A 24039-nucleotide genomic window follows, 5' to 3' on the forward strand; every position below is an offset into this window, starting at 1 on the left:
AATTATGGTTTGTTCTGTAGACAAATCGATATAAATATAGCTTAAAGGGGCTAATAATTTTGACCTTAAATTTTTAAAAACTGCTTTTATTCTAGCCGAAATAAAACAAATAAGACTTTCTCCAGAAGAAAAAATATTATAGGAAATACTGTGAAAATTTCCTTGCTCTGTTAAACATCATTTGGGAAATATTTGAAAAAGAAATTCACATTCACAGGAGGGCTAATAGTTTTGACTTCAACTGATTACACGCACGCACGCACGCACGCACGCACGCACGCACACACGAACGCACGCATGCATGAACGCACGCACGAACGCACGCACGCACACACGCACGCACGCACGCACGCACGCGCACACGCGCACACACACACACACAGTTCTTTGGCATGAAGTACAAAAACTTGCTATAAAGAGAGTTCAGCATTTAAAATGCATAATAAGGTTTGTGCATTTCATCCCTCACTCTTTCGACGCTGGCTCAGGTCACGCACTGCTGTGCTTCTGGAGGACCGCAAATGTGAGCTCATGAAGCCCAGATCTCCATCTCTGAAGGGTTTTAGCTTGGAGGATAGTACTGACTGTACTGGCTCCATGGGTTTTGGTAGCTGCCATAAGCTCCATACTGCTGCTGACGAGACACAGGGACAATATGTGGCTATAAAGCACATTCAAAACCACTATATGTTAATCACTGGAATGCTTCCTTTAATGGTGCTGTTTGTAAGTTTTCAACTCTTCTAAAGCATAAAACTACCGTAATATGTTTGCAGATATTTAAGAAACATGTTAAGTGAACATTCTTGTTTATCTGAAAAACAATGCTGAAGTGCTGAAGATATTCTGCTCTGAAAATGTGAGTTATGTGCCGGAACGTCTGTCTTTGTTTTGGTCCCTTTAACCCATTAAATGCCAGTTTAGCCAATTATATTTCAGCACCCCGGGTTGCCTTGGTGGAAAACAAGGATTCCATTCATTCAGTCAGGAAGGCTCTTGAAGCATGCGACTGTGACCGAAATATGACCTCCGGTGGACAGCAGCAAACTCCAAAATGTGACACAGATTCAGAGTTCCACATGACGTTATTAGTTAGCAAATAATATAAATATTACGAACGTAAACATTGGGTGAGCAGGTTACATTGAAACCCCGTGTCCTAACAACATGCTATGAGACGAGATAAGCATTGATGAGCAATTGGCTGTTTGCAGCAGACGAAACACCACAGAAATTTAAATACAGCCATTCAGAAGCACAGAATAGTGCACTCACTCATGAAACGGTAAGGTTTATAATCTAATTAATACATATTAAACCTCTTTAATATTATTAAATGTACATGCTGAATCACTGATATGTGTTAGCTTGCACTGTTACAGTTCTAACGTTCAATTTCAAACACTTTATTTCATTTTCAAGATCTGAGGTGAACAATCTGCTGCTGCTTTCAGTAGTATGGCAATAAATGTCCTGTAAAATGGCATTCAAACTACATTATTAGCATTTAACATTGAATAAAGCACATGAGGTGTAGCTAAGGTGATTATTGTCAGTTTTCTGTTGTTCAGCTGCAAGAAATAGAAGCCGTTTATATTACATTAAATTTCAGGTGTTGGTTAGAACAGAAACTCCTTTTATTATGAAAAATAGGGCTGCAAGACTCTGGCTAAAATGAGAATCACGGTTTTTATTTATTTCTTTGCTTAAAATCAAGATCACAATTCTGTAGAATAAAATAAAGGTTAATATTAATAGGCTATTATTTTTGTTATTTCTCAAATATATGGTAAAACAACAACAATAATATCAGGCCTATGTGTAGCTCTACTGTTGGTTAAAATGCTAAATTTTGTATAGACAAGGAACGGTGGACTTGAACTTATGTCCTGGTTGTTAATTCACAGTAAAGTAATGACATCAAAATACTATTCATAACTATAAAGTTGAATTATTATGTTTGAAACATATGCTTGTCATTTGTCATTAACAACATTATTAGAGCATTTTTTTCAATAAAATTTGAATATGAAAATGAGATATTTGTCATTTTCAGATTCCCTCTTGCATTATATTCAACATTATATATGCTAGAGTAGTTATACGGACACAGTAAACACTTATTTTCATGCGCAACACTGTTCGCTATGAAAGAAAAAACATATCAAATGCTTGCTGCAATCATAACTCTAAAACGTGATCGTTTAAATGATGTGCACGCCGGTTGCACTTTCACTGCCGAGCGTGGTTCATGTCATGTCTGCCGTCACTCTGAGAAGAAAAACAATATGCATGCAAATCATACTTCCTGCACGGCTCTCAAACGATCTCTCTGTGCAACAAACTGAACGTTATTTACAACTTTATTACCTGTTGTTCTCAGCCTGTGCAGGTTCTCTTCACTAAAGTAGATATGGTGGGCACACGCGTGCATCCTCTAAGGTAAACAAACAGTGCGTCAGCTCACGTATGATTTTGCGGCCGCGAATACGTCATTACATCAAGACAGGGTGAATTATACTTTATAAATACCGTATGTGACACTTTTAACACCATTTGCAGGTGTCCATGTTGCTGAGCAGCATATGTAAAACAATGGAAAATATAATAGGCGGAATAGTAGAAAAGCAGAGTTAAGATCGTGTGTAGGGTCAAATCGAGATCACGATCTTTTTTCGATTAATCGTGCAGCCCTAATGGAGAATATTCCTTCTATCGTGTGCCGTTGCTTTTATTTACGACACTGTTTAAATCATCTGTTTAGGCTTGATAGTCGATAGTCAATCTGGCAACCTGCGCTTGCGTGTGTTTAGAACCGGGAATGCTATACCTAGTTGCACCACTGGGTGTCAAACTTACATACTGCACCTTTAAAGTGCCTTTATTTTAAACATTTGCACAAACTCAGTTGTCTACCTGGTACCAGCTGCTGTAGTTTCCATATGACCCACTCATGTCTCCACCCATCATAGAGGGAGGCGGTGTCGTCATGGGAACCTGAGGTATTGTGGGCGGTGCTATCTGTGGCATGGTGGGTACATCGTCCATTTTGCTCATCTTTTCTGGGTCATCATCACTGAAGGAATACAGAAAAACATGTAAAAGTCTGGCAAAACTAAGTGTTGTGATGAGATTTATGGCAGCACAGTGGCTCAATGGTTAGCACTGTCGCCTCACAGCAAAAAGGTCATTGGTTCGAGTCTCGGCCGGGTCAGTTGGCGTTTCTGTGTGGAGTTTGCATGTTTCTCCCGTGTTGTCGTGGGTTTCCTCTGGGTGCTCCAGTTTCCCCCACAGTCCAAAGACATGTGGTTTAGGTGAATTGAATAAGCTAAATTGGCCATAGTGTATGTGTGTGAAATGAGTGTGTATGGGTGTTTCCTGGTACTTGCAGCTAAAAGGGCATTTGCTGCGTAAAACATGTGCTGGATAAGTTGGCAGTTCATTCCGCTGTGGCGACCCCTGATGAATAAAGGGACTAAGTCGAAAAGAAAATGAAATTAGCTGTAGTGCATGGGTGTGTGTGTGTGAATGCGAGAGTGTGTATAGATGTTTCCCAGTACTGTGTTGCGGCTGGAAGGGCATCCGCTTCATAAAACATATGACGGAGTAGTTGGCGGTTCATTCCGCTGTGGCGACCCCTGATAAATAAAGGACCAAGCCGAAGAAAAATGAATGAATGAGATTTCTGGGATTGCTTATTTGAGCTCACCTGTTCTCAGCTGCTCTCTTTGCATCATGTTCTTTCAGCAGCTTCTGGTGCTCCTCATGCAAACTCAACACACTGAAAACACACAGGGTGATGATCTAAGAAACATTTAATTCAACAAATGAATGAAGAACAGATTTTACACAAGTAAAAACGGTGAGCAGATATACAGTTAAGGACAAATTATTAGTCCTCCTGTAAAATTTTAATTCTTTTAAAAATATTTCCCAAGTGCCGTTTAACGTCGAGAAGATTTAATCACATTTTAAACAATAATTTTGATAACCATTTACATTTACATTTAGCAGACGCTTTTATCCAAAGCGACTTAGAAATGAGGACAAGGAAGCAATTTACACAACTATAAGAGCAGCAGTGAATAAGTGCTATAGACAAGTTTCAGGTGTGTAAAGTCTAAACAATTTCATTCATTCATTAATTTTCTTTTTCATTCATTCTTAGTCCCTTTATTAATCTGGAATCACCACAGCGGAATGAACCACCAACTTATCCAGCATTTGTTTTCCAGCTGCCACCTATCCCTGAGAAACACCCATACACTCTCATTCACACACATACACTACGGACAATTTAGCTTACCCAATTCACCTATAGCGCGTGTGTTTGGACTTGTGGGGGAAACCGGAGCACCCGGAGGAAACCCACGCCAACACAGGGAGAACATACAAACTCCACACAGAAATGCCAACTGACCCAGCCGAGGATCAAACCAGCAAACTTCTTGCTATAAAGTGACAGTGCTACCCACTCCGCCACCGATAACTAATTACTTATTTATTTTCTCTTTGCCATGAGGACAGTGCACAATATTTCATGGTTATATACTAGCATTTAGCTTAGAGTGCATTTTAAAGGCTTAACGAGGCAAGTTGGGTTTATTAGGAAAGTCACTGGACAACAGTGGTTTGTTCTGTAGCCAACTGGAAACGGGGCTAATAATATTGACTTTTTATTCCAGCCAAACTAAATGATAAAGACTTTCTCCAGAAGAAACAGAATATTATAGGAAATACTGTCTTTGAAAAAGAATTAAAATTCCACAAGAGGCTAGGAAATATACATACCCGCATACATACACACAATAAAAATATCATCATTTAGAGCATTTTGTTTTCAGAAAAATTTAGTAATTTAGTAAATTTAGTAATTTAGGTAATTGAAAATTTCCCTTATTTCAAAATAGTAGGTAATTTGACCAAATATTGACTAATTAAATCATATTTATAAAATATGACATGCTATTTTTTTCTATTCCATGAAAAATAAAAAGTTATCATACTACATAAAAACTTAAACCTATAAATGAAGTCAAGAGAAGCTTCAAGAAAATTTCAAGTAGTGTTATTATTGCAAGAAATAAAAATACAGATTAGGGTTGCACCATACTGGAATTCGATACCAATCGATACTGAAATTTTTAATAATTACTTAACAGAAATGACTGTGATTGGCTGTAAAGCTCATCAGTTCACCGAACTCACCGGTGTTTACTGAGTGTAACCACAGATATAGGGACACTGGAGCGTTTAAAAGCTTTGATTCATCAGTCGATCGCTACTATGTCAATTCAATTCAATTCAATTCACCTTTATTTGTATAGCGCTTATACAATGTAGATTGTGTCAAAGCAGCTTCACATAAAAGGTCATAGTAAATTGGAACAGTGTAGTTCAGTTTGTAGTGTTTAAGTTCAGTTCAGTTTAGCTCAGTTCAGTGTGGTTTAATAATCACTACTGAGAGTCCAAACACTGAAGAGCAAATCCAACGATGCGCAGCTCTATAAATCCTGAACCATGCAAGCCAGTGGCGACAGCGGAGAGGGAAAAAAAGCTTCACTAATTGGCGAAAGTGAAGAAAAAAAACCTTGAGAGAAACCAGACTCAGTTGGGCACGACCATTTTAATTTCTCCGCTGGCCAATTGTCTTGTGCAGAGCTGCAGTCTCAGTGGCGGAGGCTGGGTCAGCTTATAGACAAACCAGCTGACCAACGTGACTTTAAAACACTCCAGTGTCCCTGTATCTGTGATTACACTCAGTAAACAGTGGTGAGTTCGGTGAACTTATGACCTTCACGGCCAATCACAGTTATTTCTGTTGAGCACATGAACACAATGGCAAATCAGCGCTGTTTAATAACACACTCAACAACACTCAAATGTCAGCAGGAAATGGACGTTTTTAAAACTTCAGTATCAATTGGTACTGAATTCCAATATGGTGACAACACTAATGCAGATATTAATTGCTGATTTTTATCTCACTTCATTATTTTAACAACTAAAAAACAACTAATATTTCAGAAACCCCAGAAAATCTCAAATGTTCCGAATGAATCGTAACCTTTGTACTGTGGTGCCAAAGTCCTCAGCAAACTGCAGGCCACGCTGGGAGAAACGGATTTTGGTTTTCGGGGAGAGCGGAGCAGCCAGAGCTTTAGCCACACACTGCTGAACCCCAGCGCCATTAACCCGCAGGTCACCACACAACTCCAGCTCCAGAAGATTCTGATACAGTCGACCGTTATCCTGAGGATGTGAGAATAAGCCATTCCATATCAAAATAAAATTGAGTGCGCAATCCTGATTAAAAACATCTCAATATTTCTGGGATACTCTCCAGCAACGACAATGAAACGATATTTTGTTGCGTGTGAATGAAAATTAATAATTGATTGATTCAAGATTCATTTAGATTCATTTTCATGTTTCTGATTGGATCATTGAATCACTCATTCACAATATTTGTTCAACGGCAGATTAACAAAGGAACGAAACACTGAAGTGGACTTTTTTCATAAAAAGTCAAACAACAAAATAAGATTACAAATTTTTGTCCCCCCAACTTCGACACAGTTTGCTTGACATTCATCGTGAAACTACCATGACTGAATTAAAAAGATGTTTTACCGGACTCAGCTCTATTGCCTCCTGCAGGACAGCGCGGGCTTTTCCAGGGCTCTTGCACAGCTTGTGAAGGAATCGAGCCAGTTTAATAGAGTAGAAGGCATGAAGTGAGGGCTGGTGTTTACTCTGATCCACCGTCTCCTTTAGCAGGGACTCCGCCACATCCAGATGGCCCGTTCTTCTCTCCAGACCAACCCTCCCCAAACGCACTGCAGCCAGACCAGGCATTGACAACTCAAGAGACTCTAGAATGCGCTGCGCCTCGGAAATATTACCTGTGAGAGAGAAAAGAAGCTGAGTGGGAGCGTAAAGCAGGAAGAAAAAAAAAAACAGGGAAACAGCTATAACTGGGGGGGAGGGGATATGTATACACTACTGATTAAAAGTATTGGATTACTACGATTTTTTAATTTTTCTGTACGTTTTTGGACAAAAATACAATTAAAACTATACAATCACAAAATGTTGTTACAATTTATTTTTTAATTTAGTTTTCTTATTGAATTAAGTTTGAATTTGAATTTATTCCAGTGACTGAAGGCTGAATTTACAGCCTCATTACTCTGGTTTTCTGAAAAAAATAAACAAATAAAAAATGTTAAACAGTTATTACTGGGAGGGGGAAAATATATACACTGCAGATTAAAAGTATTGGATTAGTAAGATTCGTATATATTTTTAAAAGTAACCTATTCTGTACTTGTTTGACCAAATACATAAAAAAAAAAAGATTTAAATCGCAAAATATTGTCACAATTTAAACATTTTTCTTACTGAATTTAATTAACATTTCAAAATTTTACACCACTGATCAAACGTATTGGATTGGTAAGATTTTAAATATTTTTAAAAAGCCTTTTCTGTACTTTTTATGACTGAAAACACAATAAAAACTGTATAATCGCAAAATAGTCACAAATTAAACAGTTTTGTTATTGAATGTAAATTAAAATTTATTTACTTCCATGTTTTAAAGCTGAATTTACTGCATTATTACTCCAGTTTTCTGCAAAATTATTTTAAAAACATGACTTGCATTACAGGAAATATGGCAGATTGTTCTGTTCTTGTTTAATTAATTCTCAAATAAATGTGGTTCCTTTGTACTTTTTAACCAGAAACAAAACGTATCTTCATATCTTAATCATAATCATGTTACATCATATTTTATGTGCAGTATATCATAATGAGCAGCTTTAATAATTTTTTAATAATGATTCTTCTTATTAACAATGCTGAAAAAAAAACTTCCTGCTCCATTTCACTTTTCAGGATTCCTTCAGTAAACAAAATTATGTAACATCAATTTATTACATTACAAATATCTTTTTTCATTCTTAAACTATTTAATGTGGACTTGAATAATAATAAATGAGTGGATTTTATTGGTAGTTCTGAATAGTGCTGTATCACAATTTCTAAAAGAAAAAGGAAAGAATTAAGCAGACCAACAGTTTTCAGCACTGATGATAATAATAATAATAACTGTTTCTTACGCAGCAGATTATTTTATGAGACAAAATTCTGAAGGATTGTGACACTGAAAACTAAAATTGATTAATTTTAAACTATATTCAATAGAAATCAGCAGTGTTGTGCAAGTTACTTCCAAACTGTAATACATTACAGATTACTTATTACTGTGATTTAAAAGTAATCCCTTACCTTACAATATTACTCTCTCAAAATTGTAATATGTTACATTACTCTTATATTACTTTTTAGTTACTTTCACCAAAACAACTACAGAATTAGAACTTAACATTCTAAAATGACTAAATGTACTGCAGAGCATTTTACATCCAGTAGAAAGCGATATGATGTAGCAGAATGACGGTGACCTATCCAGGCAATATAGTATATATTTGGCAACGTGAAGGCTCAAGACAATGCAAGAAAGGATAAGAGCCAGAATCACAAATGATCAAAGTCTGTTGAAAGTATGGTAAAGGTAAAGTGATTATCTGGCAATATCTGTGAATAGCTTGGCTATTTTCATATTAGACACAACAGGCCTATATGTAAACTCCAATGCCATGACGAGATGCATTTTTTTCTTAATCTATTCTATTCACTTTAAATTCAGGTTCACAACACAAAACTGTCATGCACAAAGTGAGCATGATGAACATAGCTTTCTCAATAAAATGCTCGTGCACCGATTTCCTCTGTGGACAAAACTGCTTGTGAGCTCTTAAATATACGCTGCTCGCGTGCAAGTTTTCTCATGCTCTCTCAAATATGCACTGCTCACGCACAAAATTTCTTGTGTGCTCACAGTAGACTACTCGCTCAGTGAGATTATATGCAGACTCACAATTTGTGTCTTGTGTTCCCTTCTTCCTTTCATGCTTTTTGATATCATTTATATTTGTACACTATTTATTAACAATAACCAAAATACTAAAATAGACTTACATATAAAATTTTTAATCTAATCCACTATAACCTTTTTTGTTGTTTGTTATATGATGAAATATTTCCAATTTCAAACACTTAAGACACAGAGAAAAGAAGTTGAATGCAAAGAATACATTTTTAAAAAACATTTATTAAACATCCAAAAGGTGCACCATACTAATCAAATAAAACAACATTTAAACAAAAATATAACGAATGCAAGCAGAAATGTAACCGATAAAAATAGGGGAAAACTTGATGAGGTATTATAGCCTACTGAACTATTCACTCCTCAAATAAATCTCACTATCAATCCCATTTTATAATGGCAACTAAAATAAATTGAACACATCTCTGTTGTCTTCCACATTGCTGATGAGATTGTGGAGGACATTTTCCCTGTCATGTACAGTGTTTTGAACAGTTCTACAGTAAAGTACTTCAATTAATCAGTTGTGCTAATACTAGTTGCTATGGTAACACAAGCGTAATATAAACAAATTACCCAGTGTAGTTTTTTTTTTACAATATAGGGTATACTATACTACAATTCACCACACTTTACTGTAGTAAAACTACACTTTGTATTTCATTTTATCAGTTCACTACTCTTAATACTACAGTATGCTGAAGCATTCATTAACAAATTGTAAATAATACTAGCCTAAAACATAGGCAGTATATCTAACACTCAAAACACAAGTATTTATTATAGAATTTATCATAACCTTTTAGTGTTTCGTGTATTGCTAATAAATACTGTAGCAATATATAAACCATATCAACAATCTTGGGATAACCAATTGAACAGGAGGATCTCTGGAGAGCAAAAGCACGAAAAGAAGAGGACACATGAGGCACAAAATGTGAGTCTGCATCATCTGACGGAGCCAGAGCAGATCATTCGCACGTGAGCAGCCGTGTTTTGAGTGCATGCGACTGCGAGAAAAAAAATTGCGGTCGAGTTGTCCACGAACAGAGAATTACACGAATGCGCTCTTGTAAAACTGCGCTTACGACTGTTGTCAGTGAAATAACGCCATATGCACATACGTCCATCTCGCGAATGTACCGTCTTCTGCTCATCTATTTTGCCGCTTTTCCGCTGTACGTCAGGGCTTGACCTTACTGTGAACCGGGCTGAGCCAATAGCCTCGGACCTCGAGCTCAGAGGCTGAAATCATTCCGCGTTCAAAGTAAAAAAGTTCCAATAGCCAGAGGGATATTAATGACAACACGCGCATATATTCACTAACCACGAACAGAAAATAGAACTTACTTGCGGTATTTTTTATTTGGTAATGTCTTGCGGGCGAAAAGTTTGTTGTAACGCACGCGTTACTGAACATGTACCGAGTAAAATATTACTGAAAATGTATAAGTAATGCCTTACACTACTGCGTTACAGGAAAATGTAATACATTACTGTAATACATTACTTTTGTAACGCATTACTCCCAACACTGGAAATCAGTTACTCAGGGATTCTTTTGGTTTCTTCAAGTCAAATTGAAGACTTTTTAAGACCCTTTTAAGAACGTTATGAAAATTTTAGACTAAGGATTTTTTCCAATGGCCTGGTTACTTCTGTAAATAGTTTTTGTATTATTGGAAGATCAGGTTATGGGGTGTGTTGCTTTAGTTTTGGAGATTTTGCTGTAAAAACATCTAACAGCTGTTGTAAATTGTAACTCTTTGCATTAAAAACTAAACAAAAAAGTTTTGAGATGGATTATTGGTTATTAGGTGTCGGTCCAATTGAGTAGCTTTACATAGACATAAGAAAATTAAGACCCGTTTAAAATGATTTAAGACCTACATCACCATATTTCAGTGAGTTTAAGACTTTAGACTCTGCGGACACCCTGTTATTGGAAAGCAACAATATTTAACAATTTTCAATTATTTATCAAATAACTGCAGTTTTGGTGAGCAGAATAGGCTTCTTATAAAACCGATGAAAAAATTGACCAATAGTTTATATACAAATGAAGTCAGAATTATTAGCCCTTCTGTATATTTCTTTCCTCAATTTCTGTTTAACAAAAAGAAGATTTTTTCAACACATTTCTAAACATAATAGTTTTAATAACTCATTTCTAATAACTGATTTATTTTCTCTTTGCCATGATGACAGTAAATAATATTTTACTAGATATTTTTCAGGATACTAGTACTGAGCCTAAAGAGACATTTAAGACTTAATTAGGCAAATTAGGGTAATTAGGCAAGTTATTGTATGACGATGGTTTGTTCTGTAGACAATCAAAAAATATATAGCTTAAGGGGCTAATAATATTGACCCTAAAATTTTTTTAAAAAAAATTCAAACTGCTTTTATTGTAGCTGAAATAAAACTTTCTCCAGAAGAAAAAATATTATAGGGACTACTGTGAAAAATTCCTTGCTCTGTTAAACATCATATGTGAAATGTTCGAAAAAAAAAGAAAAAAAAGGAAAATCACAGCAGGGCTAATAATTGAACTGAATGTAAAAATATGTTTTATTTTATGCTACATTTTATGATTTCTCACCGTGTTTTTCCTCAAACAAGGCCCACTGTAAATGGATGCTGTGCTTGTATGGAAGATGGATTTGGCAAGCTCTGCGGTACACGTTACGCACCTCCTCCAGACCCCACGGTGCCAAATAATGCACATACTGAAACACACAATAACAGATTACAAAACTGTCACACAAAACAGCCCGTTAGATATAATTTCCACTTACTCTGTTCCAGAATTCCTCATAGAGTGCACAAGCGACGAGACAGCGCTCAAACAAGATAATTACTCTGTTGTGTCCAGCCACACATGCTTGTTTTGAGCCTTCATCGCCCTCCACAGCTTCATTATTATTATTTCCTGCAGCAGTTTCAGCTTCTGCTATCTCCCAGTCCAGATAACTGTGCCAGGCTTTCAGCTGGGCTCGATCCAGAGGCTTCACGTGGAAGTACGGCCTTTTAATCTGCAAACAGGACAGAAATGCATCATTTCAAATGTTTTACGCTTACCGAGGCTGCATTTATTTGATTAAAAAATACAATCAAAACTATAAAGTTGGAAAAAAATTTTCCAATTCATAATTTTCTTTTGCCTTAGTCTCTATTTCAGAGGTCGCCACAGCGGAATGAACTGCCAACTATTCCACCAATGCTTTACAGTTTTTGATTGAATATATTTTCAAATGTAATTTATTTCTGTAACGCAAAGCTGTGTTTTCAGCATTATTACTCCAGTCTAATATTCTAACATGCTGATTTAGAAACTATTTTAGCTGTTTAATATGATATACCGCTCATAAAATATTATCTAATATGATTATAATTAAAATATGATGATATATCTCGTTTCTGATGGAAATATCTAAAAAGAACAGCACTTATTTGAAATTTAATTAAACAGGAATAGAACAATCTGACATATTTACTGTAATTTAACTCATGTTTTTTGTCTTTTTTTATAATTATGTTTACTGAATTTTCACAATAATACAGACATAATTCATCTTCAAAAGACACGCAAAACAAAAATGTCAACAAAAAACAAGGAATAAGAATTATATATATATATATAAAACTCAGATTATATATAAAACAGGACTACGCCAAATAAAACAGATCAAAACAAAGGCAAAAAATATTGTATTTATTTTCTAAAAAAAAAATAATAATAACAATAGTTATTATATTGTAAAAGTTACAATATTCCTTTTAATATGATTGGGCAAAAACTAGGTTCCAAATAATCCAGATATGGAGTCCAAACAAATGTTCTGTTTTCTGTGTAATAAATGGGTAAGATGTTCCAAGGGAATTAACTAAAAAATGATCTTGTGCCAACCTTTAAGTGATAGAGATTTATCACTAGTCTAATTAAGCAAAATATTTTTTTCTGGTGGCAAAGGTTCATATATTATACAATTTCTTATTAGCTGGTGGAAAAAAATGCAACGTTTGTCTTTTTAGAATTTAGTATTTTTTACACTTAAATTTTTTTATTTTTGATTGAATATATTTTTAATTATTTATTCCTATAATGCAAAGCTGTGTTTTCAGCATTAATACTCCAGTCTAATATTCTAATATGCTGATTTAACAAATGTTTGTAATGAATTCCAAAGTTTTCTGTATTTTTTTTCCTGCTAAATTTAAAGAGTTTATTGTAAAGTAACAGGAATTAAAATGCATGTTTATAATGTTTGTAAACATTTTGTTCATTTTTTCTCTCTAAATGTAAATTAAATTCTAAAATGCGATTTAAACAGCATCGCAACTTATCTGTGTTTCCCTCCCCAATAAACAATGGCATTTTAACCTAGTGAAATATTTAGTCCGGCGCCACTTCTTTTCTAAAATCATGGGAAAACCATTTTTATGTTTGTTCACTGTACTTCATCTTTGCATAGTAAACATAGGCATAGTATTACATTCTTCCTGGGGGAAAAAAACCAATAAAATGCAAATAAATAAATAAATAAATAAAATCTGCTGAGGAGATATTGTGAAAAGCAGTTCTTGAACTTACAGATTCCTCAAAGTTCCACCTCTTCCTGACTTCTGCCTCATTTTGTTGGTACACTTGCTCTCTGCTGACTAACAGGAGCTCCTGCATCTTCTGCACGGCTTCTTCCTGTATAAAAGATTAAAATGATAGCATCCACGGTTTAAAATTCTCCTGAAAAAAGCTAGAGAGGGGGTAAAATATGTTTTGAACACATCATGGTTTTTCCTGGTAAATATATTCTTTAAGAAGCTGCCAACATGAAATTGACCCAGATTTTGGTAACCATCCAAAGATACAAATAAAACAAAGCAAACTAATTACAGAAAAGTGTGTCATCTGTAATAACAATGGATTGACACAAGGAGAAGGTACTGAACTTCTGAAATGTATTTAATTCTTTTTTGGTAACAACAGCTTCAAGACGCCTCTCATATGGAGAATGTAGATGCATGCATTGCTCAGGTGTGATTTTTTCCCAGACTTAAACAAAGTGCACAAATCTTGACAGTTCTGTTAGTCTCAACAATACACTCTGACCTTTAGTTCTTATTTTCTATTGGATTCAGGTCAGGATATTGGCTAGGCCATTTTAGCAGTTTTCTTTTCTTTTCTTTTCTGAAAGCAGTTGAAAGTGTTCTTGGCTGTGTTTAAGATCACTGTGTTGATGAAATGTCCATCCTGGTTTCAACTGGTAATGCAGATGTTGGACGGAAGCAACAAATTTTAATTTACACTGACGACAGACAGGGTTGCTTTCTAAAAAGAGATTTCAGCCGCTGTCTGGGTTTTCCATGCATTTTTACACCTTCCTCTCTTCATGTGTTCAATACTTTTCCTTGAGTTATTTTATTTTGTTACACATAACTTAATTTCTAAACTACTTAGCTTTGTTTTCTTTTTATGTATGGACTACTTTAGGCCCAATCCCAACTCTACCCCTTAGCCGTCATTTTGCGCATTCACGTGAAGGAATCAGGGTGTCCCAATTCTCTTTAGATTGAAGGCGTAGGGCTAAGGGGAAGGGCAAGATAGTCCTTGAAACTGAGAGCCACACTAGAAACCAAGGCGTATTAAAATGTAACATGGCTGCATATGCGAGTAGTAATTCCTGTATAGTAGTCCCACAACATATTTTTGAGTCTGTCACTCGATGACACTTAAATAACCTGTCCAATAAGTAGCTGGCAATTACTTTTTTACAGTGTCTATTAGAGGTGTAACAGATCAAGGTTGATCCATATGTACGGATCACAACCCAGTTCGGAAAGCACATGATCGGATCACTAACTTTTTTTTAAACTTGTAGGTTAATCCAGCATTTATAACAATTGCAGAAAAATTGCCTCCTGCGTCATTCACATCACGTGTATGAAAGCATTTTGACTTCCCTGTAAAATATAATGATGATGAAAAAAGTTGTGGTGGGACCTACCGAAATGCTTTCTTAGGTTAGTGTTAGTGTCTTAGGTAGTGTTTTCTGTCACTGAATGCGTTAATGCAGGCTAAACAAACAGTGTAAAGCTGCACAATTAAACATTAAAAGATCGTGATCTCAATTCAAACCCGCACAATATGAATGATAACTGATAATGATTTGCATGTGTTTATTAGTCCTTTGAAGCGCTGCATTCAAATCTGTGCTTGATTGAGAGAGATTCAGTTTTTACACTGTTTCAGTGAGTTACAAACAATTAAATAACACAGAAGTACTGGGAGAACAGTTTATAGTTCAGATATAAACACTGATCTTCATGCTAAAGATTAAAATAACTGTTTAATGGAACTTGACGCTGGTGAATGTTGTAGCAATTACATTGTGTAACCAATAGGTGGCGACAAACAACCATCAGAATTATGTCACTGAATAGGTTTTCAGAAATGATCCACCTATAATGAAACAAGAAGTTTTATGTGTGAATTGATGGATCATTATTTGAAAATAAATATATGTTGTTCAAGATGTTAAAGTTTTTTATATTTTGCATTATCAGCAGCAGTAGCAAAGAACATTTTTCGTATTGAATGTTTTCCTTTTTTCAGCTGCTTCTTTCTTGATTTTTATTTTTATTCAAATTACAGGATCTAAGTTCTGTTTGTTAAACCAATGGTATTTGCAGTAATATACGTGTATAAATGGAATGCAAATGACATTTGTCTTCTCCCTTTTTTGCTGATTTATGGTCTGATCCGTCACTCAAAAACAGTAGTGTGCTCTGAACGATGAGATTTGTGATCCGTTACACCACTAGTGTCTGTTTTAACATTAATGTTGTTTTTTTGTGTATACATGCATTAATATGGCCACTGTATCAATACATAATACAGTTACGAGCTAATTGCCACATTATATTGTTGTGATAATATGATATTGTTGCCTTTGTTGATTTCTTGAAGATATATACTAATAGATAACTAAGCCACGTAAGAGCTCCCAACAACATATAATAACGTATGATATGATTTGATGACATATGATTTCAAGGGCCAAAAGGAAGGCGTAGGAGTAAAAAAAATGGATTTGGGGCCAAAGTGTGTGTCAAAAAAAAAGATTTTAGATTATAACCGGTCTCATTCCTATGTTTTGGGTCCTAAATTGGTTTCTGGAACAAAATATGAAATTGTTTTTCATTACATTAGACATTCCGATTGAACCAGATACTATTTTAATTATATTTGGAGTTTCCGAAGAATGTTTGAGACTTACACGGGTACAACAGTTTGTTTCATATGGGTTGATCTCTGCCAAAAATGCTTTTGTTTTGGAAGAAAAAAGTTCTTCCACTTAAAAAGTTCAACACTTAAATTATAGCTGACATAACCGATACATTATATCTGGAAAAAATCAGATATACCTTAACAGACAAGGTTTTGTTATTTGAAAAAAATTGGTACCCTTTTATTTCCTTTTTACAAATGTGTGATTAATGTTTACTATGCCTTTAATACCTTCATATATTGTTAGAGAGCACTGGTGGGTGGTTGGTTGGGAAATGCATGTTTTTGTTTAATTATTATTTTTATGACTGTTGTTTGTTGTTGGTTTATTATTATTATTATTATTATTATTAATATTATTATTATTATTATCATTATTATTATTATTATTATTATTATTATCATTATTATTATTATTATTAATATTATTATTATTATTATTATCATTATTATTATCATTATTATTATTATTATTATTATTATTATTATTATTATTATTATTATTATTATTATTATTATTATTAATATTATTATTATTATTATTATTTCTTCTTAAATGTCTAATTGTTAGAATGCAAGTTTTATGTTTACATTTTAAAAAAAGTATATTGTCCAGTGAATGTCTGCAAAATGTCTAATAATAAAATATTGGAACAAAAAAAAAATGGATTTGGGATTGGGCCTTAGTTGTTCCTGACATTTTAAGTCACCTTTACAAATATGTTTTCTAAGGAAAAATGGTGACATGTTCAATACTTATTTTACCTGCTACAAAAGAGTGAAGTGAGTTACCGAGTCCTTGCCATTGTCTACATGCTCTTCATCGCCTGGCGGTCTCTCCTCTTCATCAGGACTGATTTCACTTGACCTCTCTTTTTTGGCTTGGATCTGGCTCTGTTTGTACTCGGCCCTCACCTTACTGAACTCCTTAGGAGACACCGTGTCCTGAGGCGGCCACGAGTTCAGGTGAGTTTTCAGTCTGAGGAGGAGGAAACAGAAATTCAGACAACATCAGCCTTGCTTATTGAAAGGGTCATGCTGATTTTAATGGACTCTGAAAGCAAAAGTGATATTTTGTTGATCTGGATTTGTTGTGTTTAACTGCAGGTGCTTGACTGTTTACCAATTAGGCTTTTGTTGATGCAATTCAGCTGCATCTAAATATAAAGGGGGAAAGAGATCACAGAATATGAGCGTGAGGAGAAACGGTAACAAACTCTCACAAATCCATGCGTGTGTGATGTGTTGTGCGTCTCATATCAGAGGAGTTGTGCAAGGAAGAAAATGTTAACATATGTAAGATATGGTCGCAGCACAAGCATAGCGTACTTCTCATAGTGTGTGTTGTAGTGGTGTGTGGGGACGCCGAGTACTCGGTCGTAGATCCTGGTCATGAAGGTCAGGTTGTTCTGCTCTTTCTCCCACTCTGCGTACAGATCCCATAGTCTGTCTGAATGGAAGTCCCAGCCAGCAGCTGAAACCGCCTCCTCAAACACACTGAGGAAACAACAGAGATTTACTCTGCATGCTATGGCTTGGAATTACTTAAATGTAAAGAGTAACATAAAAATATAAAACATAAAAATATTGAAATATTCCCCAAACAATGTTTAATTTTGTCGCATTTTCACAGTATTTCCTATAATATTTTTTCTTCTGGAGGAAGTCTTAATCGTTTTATTTGGGTAGAATAAAAGCAGTTTTTAATTTTTACAAAAACATTTTAAGGTCAATATTATTAGCCCCCTTAAGCAATTTTTTTCCGATTGTCTATACTATAAACCATCGCTATACAATGACTTGGTTAAATACCCTAACCCCCCTAGTTAACCTAATTAACATAGTTAAGCTTTTAAATGTCACTTTAAGCTGAATACTAGTATATTGAAAAATATCTAGACAAATAATACGTACTGTCATCATGGCAAAGTCAAAAGAAATCAGTTATTAGAAATGAGCTATTCAGGCCCAATCCCAATTCTACCCCTTAGCCCTTCCCCTTAGGGGTAGGGTGTCCCAATTCTCTTTAGTTGAAGGCGTAGGGCTCAGCGGAAGGGCTAGATAGCCCTTGAAACTGAGATTTTTCAGGACCACACTCGAAACCATAGACGGTAAAAGATATGGACGTAGCATCCGTGACATCACCCATAGTTTTCTGAAGAACACAAAAGTAGGCGTGGCCAACCGTCATCATTTTGTTCGCGTGTCATTGCATCGCCCTGGGAACACCAAACTAGAGCAAAGAGGCGGAGCGTGAGCGGAGCTGCAGACGCCTGTTAGCATTTTGCTTAATACTTTATTAACTGCGACTCCTTTGTGTTCTGACCACATGTGCTTGGTTGTATACTATATCAATAAAGTGTTTAGACTTTTAAAATCACTGTTGTAATACATTGAGCCACTAAGCATTGTTCTTATGATGTTTTTCTACAGGAGGAAAACGCAAATTACTTCTAAACACTTCAAATATTGTCTGTGTTAATATTTGCAAGGCTATTGATGAAATCCAGCCATAACCCTATAAGACAACGCTTCAGATGACTGTTATAGAGCATACAGCTAATCAGTCTGTCAGATTCTGGAGTGCATTACAGGTCTAAAGAAAAATGGTTTGTGAGCATAATAAAGTGCACACAGCATCCCATATCATCTGATAATTGTAAGAAATAAACTGACTTTCAGAAGTTCAGCGGCTAATCAGCCGGAATCAGCCGGAATCAGCGGAGGTGACATGACTGCGACCAGCAGGACCTAGCTGTCATTCAAGTGGTCAAGCCCTTAATCATGCAGACTTAATATAACTGAATATAAAGGAAACGGATAAGTTCTAAAAAAATTCACCCCCCTCACAGTTGTCATTAAGGGTAATATTAGCTGTATGAACCAAAACTGTTATTTGTACCAGGCTGTACTTTCGATGAATTGCAGTTTCAGTTACTTCTGTATTTGCTTCACGAGGGAGAGCTGGAGGTTGCTGCTTGCTCGAAACCAAGGGGTAAGAATATTTCCCAGAATGCACAATCTATTTAGTATTTAATTTGTATTTTTTCTAATCTAATCTAATTAGTATTTTTTGCATTATTGCGAATTTTTACGACAAACAAAGACATGTTTCAATATATCATAACAGCGTTAGTGTTTTACAGTCATGCTTTTGAAAAAACACTAAAATAAAAACCACTAAATTTCGCTATCTGTAATCCATAATTATAACTCCTGTGCAGCAGTCTCACAACATACTTTCACATCTGACACTCGGATCCCCTGTCCGAAAAGTCTAGTGGCTGGGAATGACCTTTTTACAGTGTCTGCTATAGTGTTCATGTTATTTTTGCTGTGTTTACATAGATGACTATGGCCATGGTGTAAATGCACAGTACAGTTACGATCTTATTGCCACATTATAGTATTATGATAACACGTAATCGTTGGTTTCAGTGATTTCCTGAAAATAATTATCAAAAAATAATGCAACTGGAATAACAACAGCAGTCGCGATTGTCGATCTCATTTGTAGTAAGAGCTCGCGATGACATATGATGACCTGTGCAGGTGCTGTAGTGCTGTCCGATTTCTTAGGGGTAAATCTTGAAGCCCTTCCCCTTCACACTCTGTTTCAAGGGCCAAGGGTAGGGGTACAAAAACAGAATTGGGATTGGGCCTAAAACTATTATTTTTAGAAATGCATTTTAGAAAAATCTTCTTTTCGTTAATCAGAAATAAGGGAAAAAAATATACAGGTGGGCTAATAATTCTGAGTTCAACTTCATGTCAGAATTCACAGTACTCATAGTAATATAGTCAAAAAGTACCTATGTTATAGTTTAACAAGCCCACACAGGCAGATTTTTTGCTTTCATAACATGTATTAGTGGATCATTCTACCTGGATTTTATCAGGCTTCATTACACAGCTAATCCTTTTAGACCTTCTTGACATGTTTTATTTATTTATTTATTTATTTACTTTTAAGCAAGTGAAAAAAAAGTGCACCAGGACAGCATAGTTTGGTCAGCAGTACCTGCGGATGCGCCGTGTTGATTCAGGCAGGTTCATGTTGAGTGTTCCCAGCAGCAGGTTGATGTAATGGATCCAGAGATCAACACTGAGAGGGATTGACTTCAAACCTCGTTCACACACCTGTCACAGCAACCAAACAGAGCTTTCATTATTCCTCATATGTGTTTTACATATGGAAATATAACTGCATTATCAATTATTTAATCCTACCTGGCATATCTTAATCAACCACACATAAATGGAAAGCCTGTTTGTTCAGCTTTCAGATGATGCAGAAATTTCACAGGGTTCAAAGCTAAGGATTTTTTCTACTGGTGGTTCAGATTTTTGCTTGCCCTGCCAAAATTTTCACTGGCCCCACCAAAAAAATGTTAATGAAAGTTAATAGCTATTTTTTAGCCACATACATTATTTTAAATAATGTGTCAAAGAGTGATTTCTGAAGGATCATGTGACTATGAAGACTGGAGTAATGAAGCTGAAAATCATCTTTAAAATCACTCGAAAAAATGATTAAATTAAATGATAAACTCTTTTTGAACAGTTATTTTATAGTGCAATAACATTTCACTGTTTTACAATATGCACCGTATTTATAATATAATACATGCAGCCTTGGTGAGTAGGAGAAGCTTATTTTTAAAACATTTAACAATCATACTGACCCCAAACTTTTGACCAGTTGTGTATAGAATATTTTATAAGCGAAAATGTGCACTTTAATTTTAACACCCACAGACATCGTCACCAAATAAAAATCAGAGAGGTCAGACTTTCTCATACAGAACCTCATTTCAGTTGTCAAGTTTTGTAAAAGTCTATTATATAGAGTTAATCAATCTATTAAAGCAGGGGTCACCAATCTCGGTCCTGGAGGGCCAGTGTCCCTGCAGGGTTTAGCTCCAACTTGCCTCAACACACCTGGCTGGGTTATTCAAGTTTACCTAGTAAGACCTTGATTAGCTCATTCAGGTGTGTTTGATTAGGGTTGGAGCTAAAATCTGCAGGACACCGGCCCTCCAGGAACAAGTTTGGTGACCCCTGTATTAAAGAAACGTTGGCTAGAATTCTGCATTATAGGCTTAAATTATAGAGAGAAATAACAGATGACCCAAGACTGCATCAGATCATGAAGCAGATCAATGTTAATTTTCTTTCGAGCTATCAGTGTACAACTGAACAAATCAACAGGCCTAATGAAAATATTATAAGATTAAAATATGGACAAATTATCAGATGGTAACTTCGGTCAATTTTCCTGATGGATAAACAGCTCTCGGTTATATTTCAGCATGCTTTCACTTTCGAATTAGACATGAAACGCACATTTGCCAATAGGAATGACATCCTGCCCTACTCTCTTCATATAGCCGTATATATGGCTATTACACAATCATAATACACTGTGATGTAGCCTGGGTCATTAGTTTGTTGGATAGTTTTGTCAATACAATCGATTAGCTAAATTGAGCAGAGACCACATCATTTAGGCGATCTCGGACCGATTGATTTGTGCAGATCTGAGTGTGATTGCTGGATTCACATATGCCAAACAAACCGCGTTAATTAACGCGAAACGAGACAGATTCCAAAACAAACGTCTATGTGTGAAAGCACCCTAAGATTGTATTTGCACGCAATTGACAGACAGTCGCAGCCAAGGTAAACTTGTGATAAGGCAGCACTGGCCCAATTGGGCTAGTAACCATTCTGTACACTGGCCCAAGCGTCTCGCACGTTGGCCCTGGGCTATCGGGCAGTCCTTATAGTCGAGCACTGTCTCAGCTTTCCTAAATTGATTTTGATGACTTGTTTTGTGAACTACGGTCACACTTGAAACTACTGACTAATGTTTAAATATCTATTTTATTTTTTAAGTTGAATTAAACATTACATTTAAGTAACAATAACCTACTTGCCATTTCTTTGTAATAAACTGTGAAATTGACAAACTAAAAACGGTTTCTGCATTTTTTTGGGCTAGGTCTAAGCATGTTCTTACCTCTTCAGCTTTCTCATTATGTCCTGCTCGTCTCTCAAGATCTGCAAACTTTTTCCAATAACCATAACACAGAGGATACCTCAGCAGAAACGCATTCAGAGCTTGACGGGAAGCTCTCATGTGGCCCTGCAATCAAACAAACACAAAGAAAACTGTTGAATGTTTATAAATATGGTCTCAATTTAATTTGTATTTATTTTGGTTTTCATGACTGCCAGTCATGTCATATGGTTTAATCAGTCAATACAGGTGCTTAGGCTTTAATAAAATGCCTATAGTTGTGACTGCAGTAGGAAAAGAGCAAGTGTAATGTCATGTGTGTCATTCTACATGTTAATACTGCTGAGCTAAAAGAACAACAACATAAATCAAACTATTATTTTGGTGCAACCTCAAAAACTACACACATGTACCTCTTGTTCGCAGTACTGCAGAAGGTCAGTCCAGCTGTTGAAATCTTGAGGATTGTCGCTGGTAATTTTCCAAAGTCTCTCGAAGTCTGCAGGCATTTCTCCTTCTTCCTCTTCTCCTCCTGTGGTGATGGATGCTGTTGGGACGACTGGATCTGGATCTCCTCCATCTGCTCCTCCGGTCTCCTCCTCATCATCAGGTTTGGGAAGGTCTGCATCTTCAGGCTCGTTATGTTCTGTCACCGAAACACATGCATTCGACTAAATACCCCTCAGTTAATTTATTGTATCGAACGGCTGTATTAAAATATGAAAAAGGCTTATACTAGTCAACTTGAGTATTGTGCATAAATTTTTTTTAAACATTTTACGAAGAAACAAAGCAGGCAAAGCAGTTTTTTGATGCTCCTTGAAATTTAATAGAGATTCGGGGCTTTTTTGCTAGTCATAAAGTGCTTTTTTCAGTCTAATGTAAAATAAAAACTGCAGAAATTACATGAAACACAAGTTTCTCCTGGTTATTTATTCCACAAAAATACATGAAAATGTCAGAAAACCCCACAGTTTTGTCTTATATGTATATATAAATAGTTAACATCCTGATACTTAGACTATAATATGAAAAAATGAAGCCAGAAATTAGAAACGTACGGAAACGAAACTAAATTTTGAATAATTTAATATGAATAATTTGGTTTTAAACATTACATTTGAGATAAAGTGTAATGAAAAAACGTATGCAATTCGTAAATTCAATGAAAACGTATTAACTGGGAAAGTAAGTTATAGTGATACATTTTAATTAACTGTCAACCTAAATATTCTGTTGGTGACGGAATTTTTTTCACAAAGAAAGAATATAATTAGATTTACAAAGTTTAGTCAGTAAAACATCTCATACAGGATCAAAATATTCAAGTTCGAATCAATAAATCACTGGTTTGTTAGCTAGCCAGTGCTATCAAGACGCGCCTGTGTACAAGCAAATGCATAAAAGCGTTTAAGATATGAATACGACAACTCATACACATATCAATATAAAACTAGAGTTTTAAAAGACAAGTTTAAAAGGTAAAACCTGGACGGTTTGCGAGATCCCCGTCGTTGCTCAGATCCTCTGCGCCTTCCGCCGCCATTGCTGACCACAAAACAAATGACGTATATAAAGTGCGACACCTGAGCTTTCGTTTTGACAGCGAGTACAGTGTTGACCGTCTAGAAAGATGAAACTAAATGTAGATTTACAACTGGATCGAAACATAAAATACACACGAACCACATTAAATATACGATTTACCTTATTTTAAGAACGTATATATTAAAGTTAATTCAATTTATTTTTTTAAGTCATGATTGC

The 24039-nt window shown here is 35.5% G+C and overlaps 1 protein-coding gene across 3 annotated transcripts; it reads right to left on the reverse strand.

The window, feature by feature from the left end:
- Positions 1-378: 378 nt before the first annotated feature.
- On the reverse strand, positions 379-23823 carry si:ch211-114c17.1 (pre-mRNA-processing factor 39). 3 transcript variants are annotated; one of them, XM_056472582.1, is made up of 14 exons: positions 23761-23823; positions 22686-22918; positions 22273-22398; positions 20272-20390; positions 17580-17747; positions 17043-17229; positions 13557-13661; positions 11761-11997; positions 11565-11691; positions 6634-6905; positions 6068-6252; positions 3710-3781; positions 2917-3076; positions 379-631 (listed from the first exon to the last, which is right to left on the reverse strand). In XM_056472582.1, exons 1-14 carry the CDS (start codon positions 23816-23818, stop codon positions 563-565), a joined length of 2118 nt encoding a protein of 705 aa, XP_056328557.1. In that variant the 5' UTR covers positions 23819-23823; the 3' UTR covers positions 379-562. The 3 variants fall into 3 exon arrangements, with proteins under 3 accessions (XP_056328557.1, XP_056328556.1, XP_056328558.1); XM_056472581.1 differs by having other exon boundaries at positions 379-634; XM_056472583.1 differs by lacking the exon at positions 3710-3781 and having other exon boundaries at positions 379-634.
- Positions 23824-24039: the final 216 nt, after the last annotated feature.

This window comes from Danio aesculapii, chromosome 14, assembly GCF_903798145.1.
Source record: "Danio aesculapii chromosome 14, fDanAes4.1, whole genome shotgun sequence".
NCBI lineage: Eukaryota > Metazoa > Chordata > Actinopteri > Cypriniformes > Danionidae > Danio > Danio aesculapii.

Excerpts from the sequence above, each read along its gene's own strand:
- si:ch211-114c17.1 (XM_056472581.1), bottom strand. The coding sequence starts at position 23,818 with ATGGCGGCGGAAGGCGCAGAGGATCTGAGCAACGACGGGGATCTCGCA. Across the intron at positions 11,998-13,556 it reads GGTGGAACTTTGAGGAATCT|ATTAAAAGGCCGTACTTCCA; the intron begins GTAAGTTCAAGA and ends TCCTGTTTGCAG. Across the intron at positions 635-2,916 it reads ACTACAGCAGCTGGTACCAG|CAGCAGTATGGAGCTTATGG; the intron begins GTAGACAACTGA and ends GTGTCTCGTCAG.